Below are 26,261 nucleotides of genomic sequence, written 5' to 3'. Positions count from 1 at the left end.
GACTGGGTGCATTCTGGTGTACTGAGGGTGTCACTGGGACATTCTGGTGTCACTGTGGGATCACTTGGGACTCTCTGCTGCTTACTTGCCCACATTTTGTTCAAGAATGCCGTCGTACGTGCGGCCATTTTGTCCAAGTTAGTCACCATGCTTGCCGCCATTTTTCCAAGATGGCCACCAGACATGCCGCCGTTTTGTCCAAGATGGCTGCCACACTTGTGACCAATTTGTCCAAGATGGCGACCGTACTTGCCGCCATGCTGACCGTGTGTAAATACACATACATATATCATATATACAGATATATGATATATATATATATATATATATATCAAAAATACAAGTTTATTGTCGTGGTGGTCTAAATATAAAGACTGCCACTCTGGGATCACTCTGGTGTGACTCGGCGCACTCCGGGATCACTGGGTGCAATCTGGGGTCCCTGGGTGCGCTCAGGAATCCCTGGCAGCACTCTGGGATCACTCTGGGTTGACAGGGTGCATTCTGGAATCCCTGGGTGCACCCTAGGTTCACTCTGGGGTGACTGGGTGCATTCTGGGATCACTGGGTGCACTCTGGGTTCACTGTGGGATCACTGGGACATTGTGGGATCACTGCGATATCACTGGGGACACTCTGCGCGGTACTTGCCGCTATTTTGTCCAAGGTAGCTATCCGACGAATGCAAGTTGTTGTTGTTGAAGTCGTGGTAGTTGTTGTGATGGTGGTCTAAATATAAAGACTGCCAGTTTGGGATCCCTCTAGGGAGACCTGTGCCTCCCCCAGAGGAGGCCGACCGAGACCTTCTTCCCTGAAGGGGACTTATGGAGGCCTCCCCCAGAGGAGACCGACCGTGGCCTCCTCAACAGGCTGCACCCAAACAGGGCCCACGAGAGTTCGGTCTGTTTATTGCCCTGTGGTTTAATTTCCTCTCTGGGCCCTGGTTTTGGGGCCTCGGTTTAACATGTTCCTGTTCGATTGTGACCGTTGTGATTTAACCAGGTTAAAGCCTGGGGTTAAAGTAGCCCGGCCTGCAATGTTATACAAACACGTGAACCCAGTGTGAGACAAACAGGGGCCGAGAGGAGATTAACGTCGGAAACGTGAACCACTGGACAGGCTGATAGGGTTTGTTATAATTTCAAAAAGATGCTTGTGTTTCGGGGAGATGGGACAACTCTGAGGGGACAAAGCGGCCATTTGAGGGGTTTTGATGGAGTAAATAAGGAGAAACTGTTTCCAGTGGCAGGGGGTCGGTAACCAGAGGACACAGATTCAAAATAATTGTCAAAAGATACAGAGGTGACATGAGGAAGGATGATATTTTATGCAGCGAGATGTAATGATCTGCAATTCAATAGTAACTTTCAAAAGGGAATTAGAGAATTACTAGAAAAGGAAAAATGTGTTGGCCACGGGGAAAGATCAGGGTAATGGGACCATCTGGTTAGCTTTTTAAAAGAGCCGACACCGGCACGATGGGCCGAATGGCTTCCCTTTGTGATGTATCATTCTGTGATTTTGCAGCGGGTTCACGGCGGCCATTTTGGGGCAGGTGCATGGCGGCCATTTTGCGTTGCATGTCGGGAGGCCAGATTGTGGGGTCCCAGCTGAGCTCTTTTGCTCACAGTCCGTCTCACCATTTTGTGTAAATTGCATATCCAGCCTTCCGAGTAAGAGCCCTCCCCCCGACACACACACACACACACACACACACACTGTTCACTGGACCAAACAGAGGAATGGAATTTCCAGGATCCTTCATTCAATATTTTAGAACACGAATACCATCAAAAAAAGAGACCAGGCCTGAGGTGAAGTAAACTGTGGAGTTTTATTAACACAGCACACAGACAACAACTTACATTTATATTGCACCGTTATAGTAATAAAACGACACAGGGCGCTTCACAGGAGCTATTCATGTGACACCGAGCCACACAATGAGGTATTAGGACAAGTTACCAAAAGCTTGGGAAAAGAGGCAGGTTTTCAGGAGCGTCGTAAAGGAGGAGAGAGAGGCGGAGAGGTTTAGGAAGGAAATTCCAGAGATAAGGGCGCAGGCAGCTGAAGGCACGGCCGCCAATGGTGGAGCAAAAGGAGTGGGGGATTTGAATGAGGCCAGAATTGGAGCAGCGTGGAGATTTTGGATGGTTTTAGGGACACTTGTTGCACAGTCTGACAACTCATTGGGAGGGACTCACTCTATACAGAGGGACAAATGTTACCCTGGGCCCTTCCTGTCTGCACATTGACCAAGTGTCCCACTGTAGCCCAGACTGAGACCCACCCTGGGCCCTTCCTGACTGTACAATGACCCAGTGTCCCACTGCAGCCCAGACTGAGCCCCACCCTGGGCCCTTCCTGTCTGTACATTGACCCAGTGTCCCACTGCAGCCCAGACTGAGCCCCACCCTGGGCCCTTCCTGTCTGTACATTGACCCAGTGTCTCACTGCAGCCCAGACTGAGCCCCACCCTGGGCCCTTCCTGTCTGTCCTTTGACCCAGTGTCCCACTGCAGCCCAGACTGAGCCCCACCCTGGGCCCTTCCTGTCTGTACATTGACCCAGTGTCCCACTGCAGCCCAGACTGAGCCCCACCCTGGGCCCTTCCTGTCTGTACTTTGACCCAGTGTCCCACTGCAGCCCAGACTGAGCCCCACCCTGGGCCCTTACTGTCTGTACATTGACCCAGTGTCTCACTGCAGCCCAGACTGAGCCCCACCCTGGGCCCTTCCTGTCTGTACATTGACCCAGTGTCTCACTGCAGCCCAGACTGATTCCCACCCTGGGCCCTTCCTGTCTGTACATTGACCCAGTGTCCCACTGCAGCCCAGACTGAGCCCCACCCTGGGCCCTTACTGTCTGCACATTGACCCAGTGTCCCACTGCAGCCCAGACTGAGCCCCACCCTGGGCCCTTCCTGTCTGTACATTGACCCAGTGCCCCATTGGGGACCATCCAGCCCCGGATATCCTGCAGAATCAGCGCTGTGGGACCGGGTGACTGAGTCTCGTGACCCTGTCGCTGGGCCTTTGACGTCACAATGGGAGACGATGCTCGCTCAGCTCGAGCTGGAAACCGTTAAAGGGCCTTTAGGATTTAAACCTGGAGCGCAGCCGGTTAAAGGGGAGGGACAGAGAATCGGCCAAAAATGTTCATATAATGAGACCAGGAATGGTAATAAATTGAAATGTTCATATCATGAGACCAGTAATGGTTATAAATTGAAATGTTCATATAATGCGACCAGGAATGGTTGTCAATTGAAATGTTCATATAATGCGACCAGGAATGGTTATCAATTGAAATGTTCATATCATGAGACCAGGAATCGTTATAAATTGAAATGTTCATATAATGAGACCAGGAATGGTTATAAATTGAAATGTTCATATAATGAGACCAGGAATGGTTATAAATTGAAATGTTCATACTCCCACTCTCAGTCCGCGTCTGGATTCCCGCAGTGACTCCAGCTGATTCTTCCCGTTTGAACTGAACTGATTCCCCCACAGCCTGAAGCAGATTAAAGATTGAACAGGAAATGAACAGATTGAACAACAGTGTAAATAACAGGGAGACTGGAGTTAATATTTCATTAATAATTACAGACAAATATTACACATACAAAGCACTGAATCCCATTGATATTTTATTTATTACATTAAATATTAACACAAACACTCACCCGATCCACTCCAGACTCCTGCGGGTCAATGTGAGGGAGCGGAGAGCGGGGGCAGATCGGTCTGTGAAGGAGTTTGATCCCATGGTTAGAACCGTCAGTGACCGGTTTGTACTGAGAGCGGAGACGAGATCATCGGTACAAGAATCTGTGAGACCCACATTGGACAGACTGGGGATCAGAGAGAGAGAAACAACAGGAATCAGAGTAAATTCCCAGTGTTTATTGTGTTACGATTACTCACACTGACATTAATGTACCGTGTGAGACATCCAGTTATTAAAACACAATCTCACACAGTGTGATACTTACTCCAGTTCCTGTATTTTACAGTCCGGGTTCCTCAGAGCCGCAGTCAGTAGTTTCACTCCTGAATCTCCCAGTTTATTATCACTCAGGTTCAGAACCGTCAGTGAACGGTTTGTACTAAGAGCGGAGGAGATATCCTCGGTGCAAGAATCTGTGAGACCATTATTCCATAACCTTGAGATCAGGCGGAGAGAGAGAAATAGAGGAATCAGAGAAAATCCCTAGTATTTATTGTATTATTATTACTCACACTGATATTAATGTCCCGCGTTAGACATCCAGTTATTATAAACAAAATCTCACACAGTCTGATACTTACTCCAGTTTCTGTATTTTACAGTCCGGGTTCCTCAGAGCCGCAGATAGTAGTTTCACTCCTGAATCTCCCAGTTTATTTTTACTCAGGTCCAGAACCGTCAGTGACCGGTTTGTACTGAGAGCGGAGACGAGATCCTTGGTACAAGAATCTGTGAGATCGTTGGCCCGTAACCTGGAGATCAGAGAGAGAGAGAGAGAGACAGAGACGAGCAGAGATAATCGGAATCAAAGTAAATTTCCTGTATTTATTTGTATTATTATTACTTGTACTGACATTAATGTTCAGTGTTAGACATCCAGTTATTATAAACACAATCTCACACAGTCTGATACTTACCACAATGTCTGTATTTTACAGTCCGGTTTCCTCAGAGCCGCAGACAGTAGTTTCACGCCTGAATCTCCCACTTTATTATTACTCAGGTCCAGAACCGTCAGTGACCGGTTTGTACTGAGAGCGGAGGAGAGATCCTTGGTACAAGAAGCTGTGAGATCGTTATCACATAACCTGGAGATCAGAGAGAGGAGAGAGACGAGCAGAGATGAAAAGAATCAGAGTAAATTCCCAGTATTTATTTGTATTATTATTACTTACACTGACATTAATAACACCATTACTGATAATAATAATAATATGCAGTGTTAGACATCCAGTTATTATAAACACAGTCTCACAGTCTGGTACTTACTCCAGTTCCTGTATTTTACAGTCCGGGTTCCTCAGAGCCGCAGACAGTAGTTTCACTCCTGAATCTCCCAGTTTATTATTACTCAGGTTCAGAACCGTCAGTGAACGGTTTGTACTGAGAGCGGAGGAGAGATCCACGGTACAAGAAGCTGTGAGATCGTTCGCCCATAACCTGGAGATCAGAGAGAGGAGAGAGACGAGCAGAGATAACAGGAATCAGAGTAAGTTTCCAGTATTTATTTGTATTATTATTACTTATACTGACATTAATGTACCGTGTTCGACATCCAGGTATTATAAACACAATCTCACACAGTCTGATACTTACTGCAGTTTCTGTATTTTAGAGTCCGGGTTTCTCAGAGCCGTAGACAGTAGTTTCACTCCTGAATCTCCCAGTTTATTTCTCCCCAGTCTAAACACAAACAGACAGAGAGTGAGAAACAAACTGAACCCAATCCCCGATCTGACAATTTTTCTCTGATGTTACAGGAAATACGAAAACTCTTCAGGAAATTAATAACCAGATTTCCCTGTCACTGACAATGAATCTCACTGTGTCCACCGACCATATATTCAGGGACTGTCTGGAAATGTATTTATTAAATAAAGTGCTGTCTGTGTGAAGCCTTTAAATGTCCCTCAGTCCTGATGATCAGAATTACCCTCCTGGAGCACAGTGACCAGTCCCGTCATGTTTGGGGAAACTTGTCGCATTTCTGCTGTTTCTCAAATCCGAGATTTTCTGCGAATGCGGCGATTTTCCCCGAATTAAATGATAAAGCTGTGATTACCTGTACTTTATGCAGTATTATATTAATCTGTATAATATCTCGGGGTGAGTTATATTGTGAAACGGCGTGAACTGTTGGTGCGAAATCCGTCCCCCAGGATTTTATATAACAAGGAGAGTTCATTCTGTCCTGTGACAAGTTTTAAGTTTCCTGTATTCCTCGTTTATCGGGGAGGGGAGTGTCTCACTTTATTCCCATTAAACTGGCTCTACATTTATTTCAGGTGTAACGGGCCCGACATTTAATGGGGAATTTTCTGAAGTTCCCTCCCCGAGCGGGGCCTCACACACGGAGCAGATTATGGGAAATTCCCGGGTTCACTGCCACTGGTTAACCCAGGATCCTCCCGCTGTGTGTGAGGCCCCACCGCTGGCCGGTGTGTGTCTGAACTCCTGGGCTAATACCCCACATCCCGTTAGGTTGGAAGCTTTTTACCGGCAAATTTTAGATTCCAAATCCCACTGAAGTGTCGGCCTGGATTAATGAGCGAGGGGCCTGAATCCACGACCTTCTGACTCAGAGGCACGAGTGCTGCCAGCTGGGTGAAGAGATGGTGGATGTATTGGAGAGTGTGAAGGGCTGTGTCATTGATGAGTTAAGATAACGGACCGTCGTCCTGCGGGGAAAGCTCAGCCCGCCCACTGGCGGTTGACTGCCCGAAAGCTGTGTTTTGCTCTTTGTTACTGAATGTTTGGTGTTTCTGCTTCCCTCTCCTGCACACGTTGACAGTCCGGTGACTGTCACTTGCCCCCACACCTCGGTAAGAGGGCGGGATGCCCAGTCACACAGATTGCGACAGTTAGTGTCGGTCTACGTGTAAGTAACAGTGAGAAGGAGCCTCTTCAATGGATGTATCTCAGGGAGTGAGAAAAACAGCAATCAATATCATTTACTGCAATTAAATTATCAGACTCTTTCAGTGACCTGTATTTACTGATCCAATAAAGACTGTAAAATCCCCACTTGTTCACAAGGATCCATTTTAGATTCTCCAGTCCTTAGGGAATTACTAACCGATCCTCTTATCATTTGTCATATTTGTGTTGAATCAGCTTCTCTCTGGTTTAACTGAACTGTTTGTTTCCCTACATTACGGAGCAACAACACAATCCCTGACTGTTCCACAATTGGCCGAACAGTTAGAGGCAAATAAACAGTTACCTCAACACCTGGCATCTGTGTAGTACGGGTCCCAGCCGCTGGAGTCCTTCACATTGAATGGAGCAGTTCTCCAGGTCGAGTTCTTTTATTGTGTCACAGAGTTCAATGACGTGAGACAGCACCGCGCAGTCAATCGGGGTCAGTAGCAATTCACTAAATGTAAGTATTTCCACAGATCTCACTGTGACCCGAGCCAGTATTTGACTCTGAGACTCAAACAGGTAGTGGAATGTTTTCAGGAGGTCCCTTTTACCAGTTTCACTCTCTGTCATTCCAATCCCTCCTTCAACCTTCTCCTTCACCCAGTCAATCACTCCACAGATTGTTTGATGAAGAAATGGACCCAGAAACTCCTCCAGGGGCCGAGCTGACTGTGAGGAGGAGAGACCAACAACAAAACGGACAAATATCTCAAATCGCCCATCATCCTTGCTGTGGGCTTCACTGAGGAGTTTCCCGATGTCCCCAGGATCTGGAGTCAGGAATTGTGCGAGTGCAGCTACAAACTCTTGGATGGTGAGGTGCGGGAATGTGTAAACCACACTCTGGGCAGAACCATCTCTCTCCAAAAGTTCCACCATGAACCCAGACAGGAACTGGGAAGGTTGAAGATTGTACTGGATCAAATCTCCATTTGTAAACACAATCTTCTTCTCGGAGACTCCTGTGTAGGCCATCTCACCGATCTTCAGTAACACATCACGGGGGGATTCAATCTCTCGGCCATGGTTTTTCAGAATGTTGTAAATATGGTAGGAATATAGTTGGGTGATGGTCTTGGGAACTCGCTGGTGTTTCCTGTCTCTTTGTGTGAAGAAGGGACCCAGTGACAGACCGAGGATCCAGCAGTAGGAAGGGTTGTAACACATGGTGTACAGGATCTCGTTCTCCTCCACATGTTTGAAAACAGCTGCTGCCACCGACTGATCTTCAAACAACTTGTTGAAATAGTCCTTCCGTTCTTCACCAACAAATCCCAGGATTTCAGCCCAGACACTGATCTCAGCCTTTTCCAATAAATGTAATGCAGTGGGGCGGCTGGTCACGAGCACTGAACATCCTGGGAGCAGCTTGTGCTGTATTAAACTGTACACAATGTCAGACACTTCACACCAGTCTTCAGGATCTGTGCACATGTACTGAGGTTCTGTATTTCTCCGATTGTCAGCAAAATCGATGGTGTCCTTGAATTCATCTAAACCATCGAATATAAACAGTAATCTCTCTGGGTTCTTCCAGAGATCTCCCAGAATATTCCCAAAGTAAGGATACAGATCCAGTATCAGATTCCTCAGGTTTATTCTACAGTTAATCGCGTTCAAATCCCGGAATTTAAAACTGAAAACAAATTGAAATTGTGGGTATATTTTCCCAGTGGCCCAGTCATAAACAATCTTTTGTACCATTGTTGTTTTTCCAATCCCCGCGACTCCGCTCACTGCTGCTGAACTCCAAGAACTGGATCCCTGGAAGAAACCCTTCATTTTCCGGAACAAACTGCCTCTCCTGGAAATACTTCTGTGGTACAATTGATTAATTCGGATTTTTTCCAGTTCTCTCCGGAGGTGTTTCTCTCTCCACTCTTCATGGTCTCGGCCTCTTGCCAGCAGTTCATGTTCTACAAGTGTCCGATCTCGAACAGTAGAAATGACCGTTAGTTCAGTGTATAGAGTGACCAGCTGGAAAATCTTAACCTTCTCCTTTATTAGGATCGTGTTCACTCTCAGTGTTTCAGTTTGGACCCGGAGTGTTTCCTTGTGTTTCTGTTGAACATCTTCAATTAGAACAGTCAGAAAGTGGTTCTCAATGTTATTTGCATTGACATAAAAAGAACTTCTCAATATCACTTTACTATTCAGTAAAATGTTCCGAGATTGAATTCACAGATTCAATAGAGGTGCGAGCAGGAAATTAAACTCAGTTACAGAAAACCTTGAAAGTGAATAATAATTGAGAAAAGTTTCAAATCCTCACTTGATTCTAATATTTACTGAACATGGAGATTTCTGTGAAGGTGATATTTTCTCTCTGATGATTTATACTATCAGCCCTGCGCTGTATCATGGACATTCCATTCCAAATCCAAACGTGATTCTGGTTATACAAAACTCGAGGTTCTGGTGGAATAATTTATGAAACCGTCAGTGTTGCTCACCCTCTGCGGAAATGGGAAATAGATTATTCTGCGCATTGAGAGTGGGACAGACCGTGAATGGTCAGAAGTTCTGCGGTTATTGTATCAGGTCTTAGGCAGGTTATCTGGGATATTGTGGGCACTGGGAGAGGGACAGACTGTGAATGGACAGAAGTCCCACTCTTTAATCTCGGTGGTGAGGAAGCTTTTAGAAACGCGAATCGGGTATGTTATCTGGGGTATTACCTGTACTTCTATAATCAACTGATCACAGATAAAGATTACTGCCATTTTGAAGACACAGAGGGGAATCAGAAAGATGGTGTAAGGTATTCGGAGTTCAAGTTGCCTGATTGGCGAGAGGGCTTGATGTATTTTATTTGGGCAAGAGACTTCGATATTGAAATGTTTCAATGAAATTCCCAACATCAGTTAGGATATGAGAACATAAGAAATAGGAACAGGAGTAGGCCATACGGCCCCTCGAGCCTGCTCCACCATTCATTAAGGTCATGGCTGATCGACCTCAAATACACTTTCCCGCCCTATCCCAATCTCCATTGATTCGTTAGTGTCCAAAGAACTAACCATCTCAGTCTTGAATATACTCGTCGGAAACAGGAAACAGGCTCACATCAACAAAATAATTAATAACGGAGAAGGGAGGGAAGTCAGGGTCATTTTCTCTCCCAAAGGGCCCGAGAGCCTGGCAAGGACACTAAAGAGGCAGTGTAAGTGGGGTCAAGAGATAATCGGACGTGTTTCTGTGGATACACTGAGAGGAGGGGTAGGTGGGGTCATCTCTCTAACAGGGACAGGCTTATTTGTGTCAAATGGCCTTTTCCTGTCTCTCATCATTCTCCTGTTATATTGTGTTTCAGAAATTGTGAACAATTTTTCAGCAGTTTTTCACCAACATTGAATGTGTTTTTCGAACAGTCCTGTCATATCACCGATTAGAATTAGAATTAGAACTACTGCCCACATCACTCAGTGTAATGTTAGAGCAGAAAACATTCACAGTTCATTTCAACTCTTCTCCCAATAATGATACTCCGTTATTTCATTTTGATCTGAATTTACTACAATGCAGGTTTGGGAAATTACAAATCTGTTTCCATTAGTCATTACATTGGACCTAAAAAGACCCCTGAGATAAAGGACTATTCTTGGAGTGGAATAAGTTCTCCCTTTCTCTGCCATTAGGAAGCCAACCCATAACTTCCGAATTACCCTGAACATTGTCTTTCCCTTACATTTCTCCACGGATTGATGATCTGTTGTGTGAACATTTGTACATCGTCTCAGATCAGATCGAACACTTTGTCTCATTCTGTGCTGTGAAATGAAAACATTTTTAATGTTTCGCATTTCTCCACCTATTTCCCTACACTTGATGGTGTGTCAGATTTCTAGGGGAGCAGATAACCCATAGCATCCTTCTCAAGGCAACGCTCTTTATTTGAGAGCCCAGAACGTTATGGCGGCACTTCGGTATCCTGCCAGTTGGGTGTGGGGGTTTCACATTGTATCAGGATCCTGCCAGGAGTGTATGGGGATGCACAGTGTATCAGAATACTGCCAGGTGTGTATGGGCATTCACAGTGTATCAGGATACTGCCAGGTGTGAATGGGGATTTCACAGTGTATCAGAATCCTGCCAGGTGTGTATGGGGATTCACAGTGTATCAGGATCCTGTCCGGTGTGTGTGGGGGTTCACAGTTTATCAGGATCCTGCCAGATGTGTATCGGGATTCACAGTGTATCAGAATCCTGCCAGGTGTGTATGGGGATTCACAGTGTATCAGGATCCTGCCCGGTGTGTGTGGGGGTTCACAGTTTATCAGGATCCTGCCAGATGTGTATCGGGATTCACAGTGTATCAGGATCCTGCCAGTTGTGTGTGGGGATTCACAGTGTATCAGGATCCTGCCAGGTGTGTATGGGGATTCACAGTGTATCAGGATCCTGCCTGATGTGTATCTGGATTCACAGTGTATCAGGATCCTGCCAGATGTGTATGGGGATTCACAGTTTATCGTGATATTGTCAGGTGTGTGTGTGGATTCACAGTGTATCAGGATCCTGCCAGGTGTGTATGGGGATTCATAGTGTATCAGGATCCTGCCAGGTGTGTATGGGGATTAACAGTGTATCAGAACCCTGCCAGGTGTGTATGGGGATTCACAGTGTATCAGGACCCTGCCAGGTGTGTATCTGGATTCACAGTGTATCACGTTCCTGCCAGATGTGTATGGGGATTCACAGTGTATCAGGATCCTGCCAGCTGTGCATCAGAATTCATAAATTATAGCGAACAGCAGCTGGATTAAGTGAAATAATGCAACATCCGTATATTTAAAGAATATGTCATAAATTGTATGAATTGTTGCTTGAATCTATGCAGAATAGTTGAGGATTGATGACAAATCCAATCAATGTTAATTTCTGTTCCCTCCACCCTTTGAACTTCTGATTCCCAGATTCTGACAATCTCTAAACAAAAGACTACAGTCAAACATTCTGATTCTCAGAAGTGAAATAAACGGTTTGAAATCTCCATTTCATCACTGACCTTTCAGGTGACTGGGTATTTCAGATAAACCTCGTCCGATGTTCATATAATCAAATGGATCAGGACCTGTTTAAATCAATGAGCTTTCATGAAATCAGATCTGTTTAGTATTATTGTAAATTCTGCAGTGTTTCAATCTGAAATTGAATTCAGAGTGTGATTTTACTGTACCAAGTTCCTGCATCTCTTTCAGTATTCTGTCCAACTTTGGTACCGCATGGTGCATTTTCACAAAGGATTCCCACATCACCCTTCGGGCCCGAGAGCCTTTCTCCATCACCAGATTTAGGACAAGTTTCGAACTGTCCGCCCTGTTTCCCTTGTCCACGAGATCAGTGACTTTCTGGAAAGAATAATAAATACATTGGTCTCTCCTTTTCCCAATCCCACTAAAACTGTTTCCCTTTGTTCAAAAGAGTTATACCCGAACCGTTCCCCTGTCCTTTGGACAGACACTGACCGATCCACTGGGTATTTTCACCTCTTCCTATCATTCTTTCAGATTCATTACATTTTCAGTTTTATCCATTTCTTTCCCATTTGACATGTTTCTCCTCTGTAACATTCTCTGATTCTAAGATCTGATATCCTGTTAGTTCTGTGATGTTTAAATAATCCAAATTCATTCCATGTCCGTCCCACTTACCCGATGTTCCTGTCCACTGAAATGCCTCTCATATGTTAACAACGAGCTGACTCCGTCCACCCCTCCTTCAATCGCCTGTTCTAATCTGTCCCGGTAGAATTTCGTCAATTGGAACAGCTGGTAATCGTCGCACTTTGTCAGGAACTCAGTGATTGCAGTTTTCGTATCTGTGAACAAAAATGGAGAAAACTAAACACATTATCGACATTCTATCCTGGCGGCTACATTTCCTCTTATAACAAACGGGTGAAGCCTCCTGTGAGGCACATTATCAAACACCTTCTGAAAACCCATATGCTCCGCATGTGCTACATCCCATCGATCTCTATGGTCCCCTCGCAACAAAGCTGTATTAAATTTGTCAAATACGGCTTGTCTACAACGAATCAGTTCCAGCCTCCCCTGATCGTCCCTTGTGCCTCTACATGCTCACAAATTCGACCTGGAATTACAGATTCGAGGAGTTTGCCCACTACTGACGGAGACTAATTTGTCTCCAGTTACCCGTTGACCCTCTCCCCGATTTTACCAGAGACATTACTTGGGCTCCTTCAGTCCACCTGGATATTTTTATATCAAACGAGGATTGAGAAATTGTGGTCAGAGTCCCTGCTATCACCTCTCTCGTGTGTGTTATCTCTGGGCCCAGTGATTTATCCACCTCGGCGATGTTTCTCAGATCCAAATCCTTCTCTCCAGTTATCTCTAACTATGGTCCCACATCCTCCTCTAGTACACCAACATTTTCACTTCCACCATCATTTTTAGAAACTAAAGGAAATATTTTTTTATCTCCCCAAAACTTCATCCACAACTAGTTTCCCCAAATTCCCTCTCTATCTCATCTCCACCGATTGTTGGTCTGCAAAACCCATTGGGAATTGTACTATTTCCCTTCCTATTGCTTAACTGCGTTCTTATGGATTATATCTTAACATAGCCCCCTGGAACATCCTTATGTTCCAAACCCCTCCTTCGGTCTCTTCTCCTTTTAGACTCTCCTTAAAACCAATCTCTTTGACCAAGCTTTTGGTCACCCGTCCTCATATCTCCTTATTTGATTTGGTGTCAAATTTTGTTTGATTATCATTCCTGTCACGCACCTTGTTCGTTTTACTATATTAAAGGCGCAATATAAATGCAAGTTTTTATAGTTCCAGCTCTGTCATAAAACCTTTATGAATACTGGCGTCCAGAACTATTTTTCTCTCCCCTAAAAATGTTATAACCAAGAACAATTCACTCTGAGCCATATGTAAAGTCCGGCCCTGTCTTAAAGATACTAGATCACATCTTTCATGATCTGACTCTCCGGATGTGTTTGGAATGATTTGTAGATTCATAGACATAACACACAATCCGAACTCCGATTTTTTCGAATATTTTCGTTTCTTCGTTGTTTTTAATATCAAGTGACGTTATCTCTCAATACTTCAAAATCAACATCCTTTTTATCTACTGATAACTTTTCACTATTTCAGAAATCTTCTGTTCCTGCTTCAACAGTTTTATTAATTCCACTCTCCAGCTTCAGATCCGGATATTTCCCACCCTCCATTCATATCAGCTGATACCACCCCACTGCTCCATTCACCCAGTCTGTTAAACCATTGTTGGTCGTTTCAGACAGTGACCGTCCCTTCCCTTCTCCCTGAACTCACTCTAGTCCCCAAGACCGTGAACCCTTCCCTCCTGCTCCAGCCCTGCAGCCACACATTGACCTGCCTCATATTTCCCTCCTTAAGTGGCCCAGCGTAAAACAATCCGGAGATCATCACCTTGAGGCCTTGTTTTATATTCTTGAGCCTCAGTCTTAATATTCCCTGTATAAACGTATCCGTGTAATTGGCTCTGACCATGGCAATACTCTGCTCTCCTTTCCTACCCAGAGATGGTCCCACATGTTCCAGGATGTTCTTCCCTCTGGCACCAGGGAGGCAACTTACCATTCGGGACCTGCTCAGGGCTGCAGAAGAGTCTGTCTATTCCCCTGACGATGGAATCTCCCACCACTATCGCTCTCCTATTTCTGTGCCCCACCTATCTCTCACCCCCGCCCCACTCGGGGTGTCTCCCTTCTCCCCGGTCTCACACTGTTAATCAGGAAGACCATCCTCTGAGTCACTGTCTCTATCCACCTCACAGGCTCCAACACCAGGTATCAATTGGGCAGTTCCAGTACTCAGGAGGTCCCTCCACCTGTGACTGCACTGTTCCTCTAGATGGTCACTCACTTCCCTCTATCTACACAGTATCTGTGATGTTACCTCTTCTTGTGAGTGCTGCAGGTTCTTGCTCGAGGTCTGGAACCTTTGTCAGGACAGAAATTATATTTTGAAGAATTTTCTGAACCTACCTGTGTCAATTCTCATTCTCGTTGAAGATGTTGGACCTTCTCCCCTGTTTGAACATTCAGCCATGGTGGTGACAAACGTTTCCAGATTCTGATACACTGTAATAAATATAATAATAGCAGGGTTAGACAGAAATATTAAAATGAGCAGGGGAACGTTCCCTTGTTAAACATGATACCAAGTCCCTCCTCCTCCATCAGCACAACAGCCGTTATCTCTGGGATCGATCATTCCCCGAGTGTTATGATCAACGCCCCACATCAGGTGTGACACAGACAGCTGCCCAGTGAAACCCATTGAGTCCCGCTGATCTCCACAACCCAGATCTTGTCGGCCAAGACTCTGCATTGGGAGCGCCTATTGGTAAGCTTTGCTCACACAATGCAGGCCAGAACCAGCCTTATTCCTGAGGGAGTGGATATGCTGGAAGGAAATATGTAGCAGGGTGATCATTGATGATGTAAATGACTCTTGACTCGATTTTACATTTTGGCGCTATTGTATTATTTTATTCACATAAGTGATGATATTTTTGATTTGTTGAGAATTGATATTAAATCCTGGTACTTTATGAATATGGTATCTATCCACATACACAATATACAGATGGGTGTGATTCCTCTGGTATCTATGGCCAGTGACATAGACCGTGTGCTCATGGAGATTTGGCCTGGTTGGTGCTTCTATTAGAATATATTTACCGCATCCCTCATGGTATCAGCACCTGACTAATGAGCACAGTAGGATGTGAGGAGATTTACCACTGCTCTAATATTAACAGTAATGAGCACTGTAGGAGGTGAGGAGATTTACCACTGTTCTAATATTAACACTAATGAGCTCTGTAGGAGGTGAGGAGATTTACCACTGTTCTAATATTAACACTAATGAGCACTGTAGGAGGTGAGGAGATTTACCACTGTTCTAATATTAACACTAATGAGCACTGTAGGAGGTGAGGAGATTTACCACTGTTCTAATATTAACACTAATGAGCACTGTAGGAGGTGAGGAGATTCACCACTGTTTTAATATTCACACTAATGAGCACTGTAGGAGGTGAGGAGATTTCCCACTGTCCTAAAATAAACACTAATGTATGATGTTATGAATCATGTAAATTTCTACATTCAGATGATGCACAGCAATTATTTATGGAATGTTGCCAGCGGCCTTACAATCTCCATAAACACCGTAACATTCAAGTGGTAGATTTGACTGCTGTTACACAATCACCTGTGTGTGTCTCGCTGTGGTGCGTGTGTCTCACGAACGTGTGTCCAATCAAACTATCAGTCAGTGTCTTTTACTTTCCCCACTGTGGAAATGTAAAAGTGATTATGTCTCGGATCATTAATTTCTCCAAACTATAGTTGAAGTTATTCTGCGGCATTAATTCATAACCAAGTTTGAGACTTTTTAAAATTCAGTCACTGCTGTTTCACTCACACTGACACTAGTATAATAAACAGACAACAGCAACAACTTGCATTGCCACAGAGCCTTTAACATCGAAAAAACATCCCAAAGAAAATGGCCAAAGTGTTGGTCAAAGAAGTGGGTTTTAGGATGGTCTTTAATCTGACACAGCACACAAAATAATCAAATGGAAGAAATTTTACAAATCTTTATTATAAAATAAGATTTCCCCATCATTTTATCACCAATTTATATTGAAATGATAATCATTTAATTCAACTGCAAATGTGAAATCCAGAAATAGATTTACTGATGAGAAATAACATGATGTGAAACCCAGCATCCAGTTCAGAAATGTAAGATGATTGATTTTGATAGTTGGATATGAAATATATTTGAATTCGGTAACACTCTCTGGTACTACGTTAACAAAGAGTGTAATATGGATATTATGGAGGCCATATAGGTGGGTTCTTTCCGAGTTGGTGCTAGGGGCGGGGAGACGTTGTATATCTGCTGGGCTCTGCCTCAGACTGGAGTCACCTCTTGGATCAAACCCCTTCATTCTAAAGCACAAACCAAATTCATTTGTGACTGTGTGTTTTGAGATCGAAACTGATCTCACTTCACATTTCATTGCACGGACTCATGCTGGATAATTGTGCTCAGTGATCAGACTCTCAAAGACCCATTCTCACCATTTCCCCCCTTACCTTGTAACCTTCGTGGACTGTCCACAGGACCAGTGTTTATCTGAGGAAATGGGACTTTCTCTTACCTTTCTCCCCAGTCGATCTATGGAAGCTCTTTGAATCAGAAGAGTTCTCTCTGGTTGCTGCTCTCACAATCCTGTGCTGATTCACCTGCTGTTGTTCCTCAGTCTACAATCCCTGTTTACTTCCAGCTGTGGACTTTTCTCAATCACTCCCTCATTCACCGGGATATCTGATTATGGCGGGGCAGAAAATGAGACCAATATTGACGGTGTAATGTGCACTTTTCCTCGAATGTTTAATTAAAATAAAAGTAATTCAATCTTAAACAATTGAATAACAAATATTTAATTGAATAAACACTTTGTTTGAGGAACTCTGTTCCCACATTCCATGTCTCTTTACCATCCCGACCACAATATGTGATCGTTTTATTGTCCAGTCCCAGTTAGAGACACTTCCTTCTCCATGTCCCGCCCCTGGTTTTAGGATCACATTTGTTTATTTTGAATCAGTGGCAATTCATTTACATTTTCTGGCTGATCTCCATCCAGGGGCCAGACTCCTATTTTCCAAGTGTATTTTAGTGGCATCATCGACAAACAGAGAGCGTTGATGGGACAATATCCTCAGCGACATGGTTCTACCCACAGAAGGCAGCTGTACTGCCCCAAACCGTGACTGGGAAGTGTGACTATTGTCGTGAGTTCACTTCACTGAATATTTATATAACACAACACAACATTGGACTGATTTATCACAGAAAGAATAGATTTCACCTGCTGTGAGTGTTACTGTTTAGTGTGGACACTCCGATGAGTAAAAGTCCTGTTAACAGCTGTGGACCGGGTTTCTAACCGTCTTGAATTGACAGTTCCTGACTCAGAGGCTGGATGTGTCTCCAGTTAGCTGCAAATTCCAAAGTTTTGGCATGTGGGGTGGGGAACGAACGTTTGTAACGACAAGTGAGACAATTTAATAAGAATATTTAACCGTCGAACAGGTATTAACTGCAATAACAACACCTCAGTGTGGGAATGTGGAGGGAACGTTGACCATATTTCGTCGAACAAGAGAAAATAGAAGCTCTCAGCAATTAACTTGTTTCTATTTTGCTATAAATGATCATTGCTTTATACAACTGGACGATTGATTACAACTCATTCTCATGGCTGTAACAAAATATCTCTGATTAAAGAAAATCAGGATCAGTAAGTGAATGATTTGAAGTAGAATGTGTAAACAAATATGGCCCATTCTTAGTTTTAGGATAAATCAAATCGCTATCTCCAAAAATTTCAATAGTTGATGGGGAATTTGAGTTGAAAAAATTATCGAGGCCACTGTCCAAACACAATGGATATGGTCGAGGCAATTACACTTTTGAGAGGGCACGGTGTCAACAAAGGATGACATTATACCGTGTCTGATACAACAGGGCGAGGAGCGCAGTTTATCACCACAGGATGGCAGTGTGCCGTGTCTGGCACAAGGGGGTGGGGAGGGCACTGTATCACCACAGGATGGCACTATACCGCCTGTGACACAAGGGTGCAGGGAGGGCACTGTGTCACCACAGGATGGCAGTGAACCGTGCATGGCACAAGGGGGAGGGGATGCACTCTGCCACCACAGGATGGCAGTGCACTGTATCTGACACAAGGGGGCGGGGAGGGCACTATGTCACCACAGGATGGCAGTTTACTGTTCCTTACACAAGGGCCGGGGCAGGCACTCTAGGGCACCGACCCAAAACAATGGCAGTGCACCATATGAGAGAGAGAGGAGGCGTGTGTATATCAGTCAGTGACTCTTTGTGTTTGATAGAGAGAGATAGGGGAAGTGAATCCATGTCGAAATCAGTGAGTGAAACTGAATGTGTGTGTGTGTGTGTGTGTGTGTGTGTGTGTGTGTGTGTTTGTGTATGAGAGAGAGGGAGAGTGAAACAGATTTTATCAATGGGCAACTGAGGATTGTGTGAGTATGAGAGAGAGAATGGATGCCTCTGTATAACTGTGAGACTCTGAATATGTGTTTATGTGAGGGAGCCAGATACATAGTGTATCAGTGAACAACTGATTGAGTGCGTGTGTATGAGAGAGACAGAGAGAGAGAGACAAAAGATGCATCTGTATATCTGAGTGACTCAGAGCAGGTGTGTGTATATGTGATGGAGGGAGACACACAGTGTATCAGTGAGGGACTGACTGAGTGTGTGTGTATGTGAGAGGCAGAGAGAGAGAGAGAGAGAGAGAGAAAGAGAAAATGGCTCTGTATATCTGAGTGAGTATGTGTGTCAGCGAGGGAGACAGAGGATGCCTCTGTATATCAGTGAGTGACTGAGTATCTGTGTGTATTTTCTGTTGGGGAGAAGCAGCAGGAAGATGAAATCTAACCTTTAACCATCAACCACTTCTAAAATCCCAACAATTTAAATTGCCAGAAGACACTTGTCCATATCAAACGTTCAATCTGACACAGCAAGTGCAGACTACGTGCAAAGTGCAAAAACCTCTTACTCTTATCGATAAAAAGCTGGAGGAAGTGAGTTCCCGCAAATGGAAACCGTTCGCCTCTGTCTCTGCGACTTTCAGCATGTTGCTTTTATGTTGAGTCACTCAGGGGCAGACATTTTGAGACCCACTCAGTTCCCCCTTCAATTTGTTTTTTTACAAGAAGGTTTATTCAATCCCACTGTTTTTTGATTAAAGTAGCTCTGGGTTTCAATTCGACCCTTACATTTGCCTGAGAATAATGGGGTCACCGACATTCGGTGTTGATTAATTCTCTGCATAAGATTTTATCTTTAACTCTAATCACCATCTGGTTTCTACCCAGAAACGTGTGTGTGACGAGAACTGCATTGAATGTAGAAATGTGTTTCCTTCGATATAACCCCCCACTCTCAGACATTCTCAGTCACTCACCCAATTCATCCATTGAAAAGACTGAAGCGACATGTGATCTGGTCCGCACTGCTCCTGTCCCCAGTCAGGACTCTGTTACTCGGGGATTCGGCTGATCTCCCCGCCTTGCTCTCCCTGTCCACAGTGAAGACTCTGGTACTCGGGGATTCGGCTGATCTCCCCGCCTTGCTCTCCCTGTCCCCAGTGAAGACTCCGATACTCGGGGATTCGGCTGATCTCCCCGCCTTGCTCTCCCTGTCCCCAGTCAGGACTCTGATACTCGGGGATTCGGCTGATCTACCCGCCTTGCTCTCTCTGTCCCCAGTCAGGACTCTGATACTCGGGGATTCGGCTGATCTCCCCGCCTTGCTCTCCCTGTCCCCAGTCAGGACTCTGGTACACGGGGATTTGCCTGATCTCCCCGCCTTGCTCTCCCTCTCCCCAGTCAGGACTCTGATACTCGGGGATTCGGCTGATCTCCCCGCCTTGCTCTCCCTGTCCCCAGTGAAGACTCTGATACTCGGGGATTCGGCTGATCTCCCCGCCTTGCTCTCCCTGTCCCCAGTGAAGACTCTGGTACTCGATGATTCGGCTGATCTCCCCGCCTTGCTCTCCCTCTCCCTAGTCAGGACTCTAATACTCTGGGATTCGGCTGATCTCCCCGCCTTGCTCTCCCTGTCCCCAGTGAAGACTCTGATACTCGGGGATTCGGCTGATCTCCCCGCCTTGCTCTCCCTGTCCCCAGTGAAGACTGATACTCGGGGATTCGGCTGATCTCCCCGCCTTGCTCTCCCTGTCCCCAGTGAAGACTCTGATACTCGGGGATTCGGCTGATCTCCCCGCCTTGCTCTCCCTCTCCCCAGTCCGGACTCTGATACTATGGGGATTCGGCTGATCTCCCCGCCTTGCTCTCCGCTCGACACAATCTGAGTGGAGCCTCCAGGAAGTGTCAGCGCACATCAAACTCGCTGTCACCTTTCCGCTAAATGTTATTGACATATAAGGATCGTGTGGGGCAGAACCAGAAACCTCGCGTTGCCTTTACTCTTCCGACCAGCTGATTCACGTGGGTTTGACGCGAGTTAACTTTCCTATTAAGTGATCAAATGATATCAATGCTTTGATTTACAATCACCCCATTGATTTGAATCAAACAGCACAGAAGGAGGCCTTCCGGCCCTTGGTGCCTGTGCCGGCTCTTTGAAAGAGCTATTCATTTTTTCAGATTCACCTGCCCTTTCCCCATGGCCCTGCAAACTTTCTCCTTTTCAAATATGTATCCAATTCCATTTTGAAAGTTACTAAACTGCGTCATTTCACCGCGAGCGACTGGACAGACAGACCAACATTTGTACACAGAGTCATTGGCGTAGATTTTAAAAACGAATCTGCTTCCACCGCCCTATTATTGAAGTCAATGGAAGCAGATCAGGGATGAGGGAAATCTGAACAGTCAGAATTTTACATCAAAACACGGAAACCAATAGTACAGATTTAAGTAATGGGCTCTCTGTCATTCACTCTCTGCCCGCTCGCCCCGCCAATCACTGATCAAAGTAAGGGGCTCTCTCTCATTCTCCCTCTCCCCCTCCCCCATCACTGATTAAAGTAAGGGGCTCTCTCTCATTCTCCCTCTCCCCACTCCCCCCGCCCATCACTGATTAAAGTAAGGGGCTCTCAGTCATTCTCCCTCTCCCCCTCCCCCCGCACATCACTGATAAAAGTAAGGGGCTCTCTCTCATTCTCCCCCTGCCCCCGCCCATCACTGATTAAAGTAAGGGGCTCTCTCTCATTCTCCCTCTCACGCCTCCCCCCACCCATCACTGATTAAAGTAAGGGGCTCTCTCTCATTCTCCCTCTCCCCCCTCCCCCCGCCCATCACTGATTGAAGTGAGGGGCTCTCTGACTTTCTCCCTCTCACCCCTCCCCCCACCCATCACTGATTAAAGTAAGGGGCTCTCTGTCATTCTCCCTCTCCCCCTCCCCCCGCACATCACTGATAAAAGTAAGGGGCTCTCTCTCATTCTCTCCCTGCCCCCGCCCATCACTGATTAAAGTAAGGGGCTCTCTCTCATTCTCCCCCTGCCCCCGCCCATTACTGATTAAAGTAAGGGGCTCTCTCTCATTCTCCCTCTCCCCCCTCCCCCCGCCCATCACTGATTGAAGTGAGGGGCTGTCTGTCATTCTCCCTCTCCCCCCTCCCCCCACCCATCACTGATTAAAGTAAGGGGCTCTCTCTCATTCTCCCCCTCCCCCTCTCCCCATCCATCACTGATTAAAGTAAGGGGCTCTCTCTCATTCTCCCCCTCCCCCTCTCCCCATCCATCACTGATTAAAGTAAGGGGCTCTCTCTCATTCTCCCACTCCCCCCTCCCCCCGCCCATCACTGATTAAAGTGAGGGGCTCTCTGTCATTCTTCCTCTCCCCACTCCACCGTGGGCCGTAGCATCGGTCCCTGCCATTGGGTCAAACCTGAGTGATGCCCGACGAACACCGCCCAACCCACCGGATGACGTGGCTCTTGATTTTTAAACGCGTGTGGCAGTTTAAGCTGTCATGTGTGACGTCAGTAACCTGGCAACAGCGCGCGTGTGACGTGTGTTGAGGGGCGGGGTCGCGAGCTGACTGATGGGAGAGTTCAGGGGACTGGAGAGCATGAACCGGTCTCCATCCACCGCCATCATCTCAATCCACCGCCATCCTCCCCCTGGTGAGGATCAACCGGTCCCCATCCACCGCCATCATCTCAATCCACCGCCATCCTCCCCCTGGAGAGGATCAACCGGTCCCCATCCACCGCTATCATCTCAATCCACCGCCATCCTCCCCCTGGAGAGGATCAACCGCTCCCCATCCACCGCCATCATCTCAATCCACCGCCATCCTGCCCCTAGAGAGGATCAACCGTTCTCCATCCATCGCCATCATCTCAATCCAACGCCATCCTCCCCCTGGAGAGGATCAACCGGTCCCCACCTACTGACATCATCTCAATCCACCGCCATCCTGCCCCTGGAGAGGATCAACCGGTCCCCATTCACCGCCATCATCTCAATCCACCGCCATCCTGCCCCTGGAGATGATCAACCGTTCTCCATCCATCGCCATCATCTCAATCCAACGCCATCCTCCCCCTGGAGAGGATCAACCGGTCCCCACCTACTGACATCATCTCAATCCACCGCCATCCTGCCCCTGGAGAGGATCAACCGCTCCCCATCCACCGCCATCCTCCCCCGGGTGGGGGTGTGAATCAGACGGTGAATCAGACTCATCCATTCCTTTCTCACCTCCAGACTCCACTATTCCAATACTTTCCTGCCCGTCCTCCCATCTTCCACCCTCCATAAACATTAGCTCATCCGAATCTCTGCTGCCCATATCCGAACCCACACCAAGTCCCGTTCACCCATCACCCCCTGTGCTCACTGACCAACATTGTCTCACGGTCCGGGAATGCCTCCATTTTAAAATTCTCATCCTTGTTTTCAAATCCCGCCAGGAACCTCGCCCCTCTCCCGTTCTCTGTAACGCCCTCCAGCCCTACAACCCTCCGAGATCTCTGCGCTCCTCCAATTCTGCCCTCCCGTGCATCCCCCGATTTCCATCACTCCACCATTGGCGGCCGTGCCTTCACCTGCCGGGGCCCCAAGCTCTGGAATTCCCTCCCGAAACCTCTCCACCTCTCTCTCTCCTCCTTTAAGACGCTCCTTAAAACCTACCTCATTGACCGAGTTCTGGATGGGCTCTAACCAGAGCTCTGTCCAGCTGATCCAATGGAATGGCGGGACAGGCTCGAGGGGTTGAACGGCCTCATCCTGTTCCTGTTCAACGGGCTCGAGGGGCTGGACGGCCTCCTCCCGTTCCTGTGTACTGTTTATTGGGTGGGGTGTGACATCGACGGATAATGAGACACTGTCACACTTTCTGGGGAAGGCACTGTGTCACCACACAATGGCAGTGTACTATGTGAGAGAGGATGTGTATACATATCAGTGAGTGAGTGTGTGAGAGAGGATGCCTCTGTATATCAGTGAGAGTGTGTGAGAGAGAGAGGATGCTTCTGTATATCAGTGAATGACTCTGAGTGAGTGTGAGAGAGAGGATGCCTCTGTATATCAGTGAGTGTGTGAGAGAGAGAGGATGCCTCTGTATATCAGTGAGTGACTCTGAGTGAGTGTGAGAGAGAGGATGCCTCTGTATATCAGTGAGTTACTCTGAGCGAGTGTTTGGGAGAGAGAGGATGCTTCTGTATATCAGTGAATGACTCTGAGTGAGTGTTTGGGAGAGAGAGGATGCCTCTGTATATCAGTGAGTGACTGAGTGAGTGTGTGAGAAAGGATGCCCCTGTATATCAGTGAGTGACTCTGAGTGAGTGTGAGAGAGAGGATGCCTCTGTATATCAGTGGGTGACTCTGAGTGAGTGTGTGAGAGAGCGAGAGGATGCCTCTGTTTATCAGTGAGAGTGTGTGAGAGAGAGAGGATGTCCCTGTATATCAGTGGGTGACTCTGAGTGAGTGTGCGAGACAGTGGATGCCTCTGTATATCAGTGAGTGACTCTGAGTGAGTGAATGTGTGGGAGAGAGGATACCTGTGTATATCCGTGAGTGAGTGAGTGTGTGACTCTGAGTGAGTGTGTGAGAGAGCGAGAGGATGCCTCTGTATATCAGTGCGTGACTCTGAGCAAGTGTGTGAGAGAGAGGATGCCTCTGTTTATCAGTGAGAGTGTGTGAGAGAGAGAGGATGCCCCTGTATATCAGTGGGTGACTCTGAGTGAGTGTGTGAGACAGTGGATGCCTCTGTATATCAGTGAGTGACTCTGAGTGAGTGAATGTGTGGGAGAGAGGATACCTGTGTATAACCGTGAGTGAGTGAGTGTGTGACTCTGAGTGAGTGTGTGAGAGAGCGAGAGGATGCCTCTGTATATCAGTGAGTGAGTGCGTGTGTGATTGTGAGTGAGTGTGTGAGAGAGAGGATGCCCCTGTGTATCAGTGAGTGACTCTGAGTGAGTGTGTGAGAGAGAGGATGCCCCTGTATATCAGTGAGTGACTCTGAGTGAGTGTGTGGGAGAGAGGATGGCCCTGTATATCAGTGAATATGTGAGCAAGGATGCCCCTGTATATCGTTGAGTGAGTGTGTGAGAGAGGATGCCCCTGTATACCAGTGAGTGAGTGAGAGAGAGGATGCCCCTGTATATCAGTGAGTGTGTGTGAGAGAGAGGATGCCCCTGTATATCGTTGAGTGAGTGTGTGAGAGAGGATGCCCCTGTATACCAGTGAGTGAGTGAGAGAGAGGATGCCCCTGTATATCAGTGAGTGTGTGTGAGAGAGAGGATGCCTCTGTAGATCAGTGAGTGTGTGTGAGAGAGAGGATGCCCCTGTATATCAGTGAGTGTGTGAGAGAGAGGATACCCCTGTATATCAGTGAGTGAGTGTGAGAGAGAGGATGCCCCTGTATATCAGTGAGTGAGTGTGTGAGCGAGAATGTTTTGTCGAAACAGCAGAGGGCCTTTCAGACCCTCGGGCCTGCAACACAGGGACAGAAAAAGGCCATTCAGTGCGTCGAGCCTGTTACACTGTAACAGCAAGGGACCATTCAGCACCTTGAGCCTTTAATTCAAGAAGAGGAGCAGGCCATTCAACCCTGGAGTCTGTTACACAGGAACAGGAGGAGGCCATTCAACCCTGGAGTCTGTTACACAGGAACAGGAGGAGGCCATTCAGCCCCAGGAGTCTGTTACACAGGAACAGGAGGATGCAATTCAGCCCCTGGAGTCTGTTACACAGGAACAGGAGGAGGCCATTCAGCCCCTGGAGTCTGTTACACAGGAACAGGAGGAGGCCATTCAGCCCCTGGAGTCTGTTACACAGGAACAGGAGGAGGCCATTCAGCCCCAGGAGCCTGTTACACAGGAACAGGAGGAGGCGATTCAGCCCTTGGAGTCTGTTACATCGGAACAGGAGGAGGGCATTCAGCCTGCGTGAGTCGATGACAGAGGAACAGGAGGCCATTCAACCCCTCGAGCCTGTTACAGAGTCATAGGAGAGAGGATGGACCGCCACCTCCTGTTCCCGAGTAACGGGGTCGAGGGGCTGGACGGCCTCCTCCTGTTCCTGTGTACTGTTTATTGGGTGGGGTGTGAAACCGACGGGTAATGACACAGTGTAACACACTTTGGGGAAGGCACTGTGTCACCACACAATGGCAGGGTAACGTGTGAGAGAGACAGTGAGAAAGGTTGTGTGTATAGATCAGTGCGTGAGTGTGAGAGAGAGAGGATGCCTCTGTATATCAGCGAGTGACTCCGAGTGAATGTGCGAGAGAGAGAGGATGCTTCTGTATACCAGTGAGTGACTCTGAGTGAGTGTGTGAGAAAGAGGATGCCTCTGTATATCAGTGAGTGTGTGTGTGAGCAAGGATGTTTTGTGGAAACAGGAGGGAGCCTGTCAGTCGCTCGAGCGTGTTACACAGGAACAGGAGGAGGCCATTCAGCCCCTGGAGTCTGTTACACAGGAACAGGAGGAGGCCATTCAGCCCCTGGAGTCTGTTACACAGG

At 46.8% G+C, this 26,261-nt stretch overlaps 1 protein-coding gene across 1 annotated transcript; it reads right to left on the bottom strand.

Annotated features, from left to right (window-relative positions):
- Nucleotides 1–1,815: 1,815 nt before the first annotated feature.
- LOC137315458 (NACHT, LRR and PYD domains-containing protein 3-like) lies at nucleotides 1,816–20,631 on the bottom strand. The gene is made up of 14 exons (XM_067980145.1): nucleotides 19,727–20,631; nucleotides 16,865–17,031; nucleotides 14,670–14,765; nucleotides 12,314–12,480; nucleotides 11,839–12,010; nucleotides 11,668–11,733; nucleotides 6,958–8,731; nucleotides 5,331–5,417; nucleotides 5,004–5,174; nucleotides 4,652–4,822; nucleotides 4,316–4,486; nucleotides 4,000–4,170; nucleotides 3,691–3,858; nucleotides 1,816–3,518 (listed from the first exon to the last, which is right to left on the bottom strand). Exons 3-14 carry the CDS (start codon nucleotides 14,731–14,733, stop codon nucleotides 3,431–3,433), a joined length of 3,270 nt encoding a protein of 1,089 aa, XP_067836246.1. The 5' UTR covers nucleotides 14,734–14,765; nucleotides 16,865–17,031; nucleotides 19,727–20,631; the 3' UTR covers nucleotides 1,816–3,430.
- Between the last annotated feature and the right edge of the window lie 5,630 nt (nucleotides 20,632–26,261).

This window comes from Heptranchias perlo, unplaced genomic scaffold (assembly GCF_035084215.1).
Source record: "Heptranchias perlo isolate sHepPer1 unplaced genomic scaffold, sHepPer1.hap1 HAP1_SCAFFOLD_55, whole genome shotgun sequence".
NCBI classification, from domain to species: domain Eukaryota; kingdom Metazoa; phylum Chordata; class Chondrichthyes; order Hexanchiformes; family Hexanchidae; genus Heptranchias; species Heptranchias perlo.
This window is presented reverse-complemented; position numbering and strand designations above follow the sequence as displayed.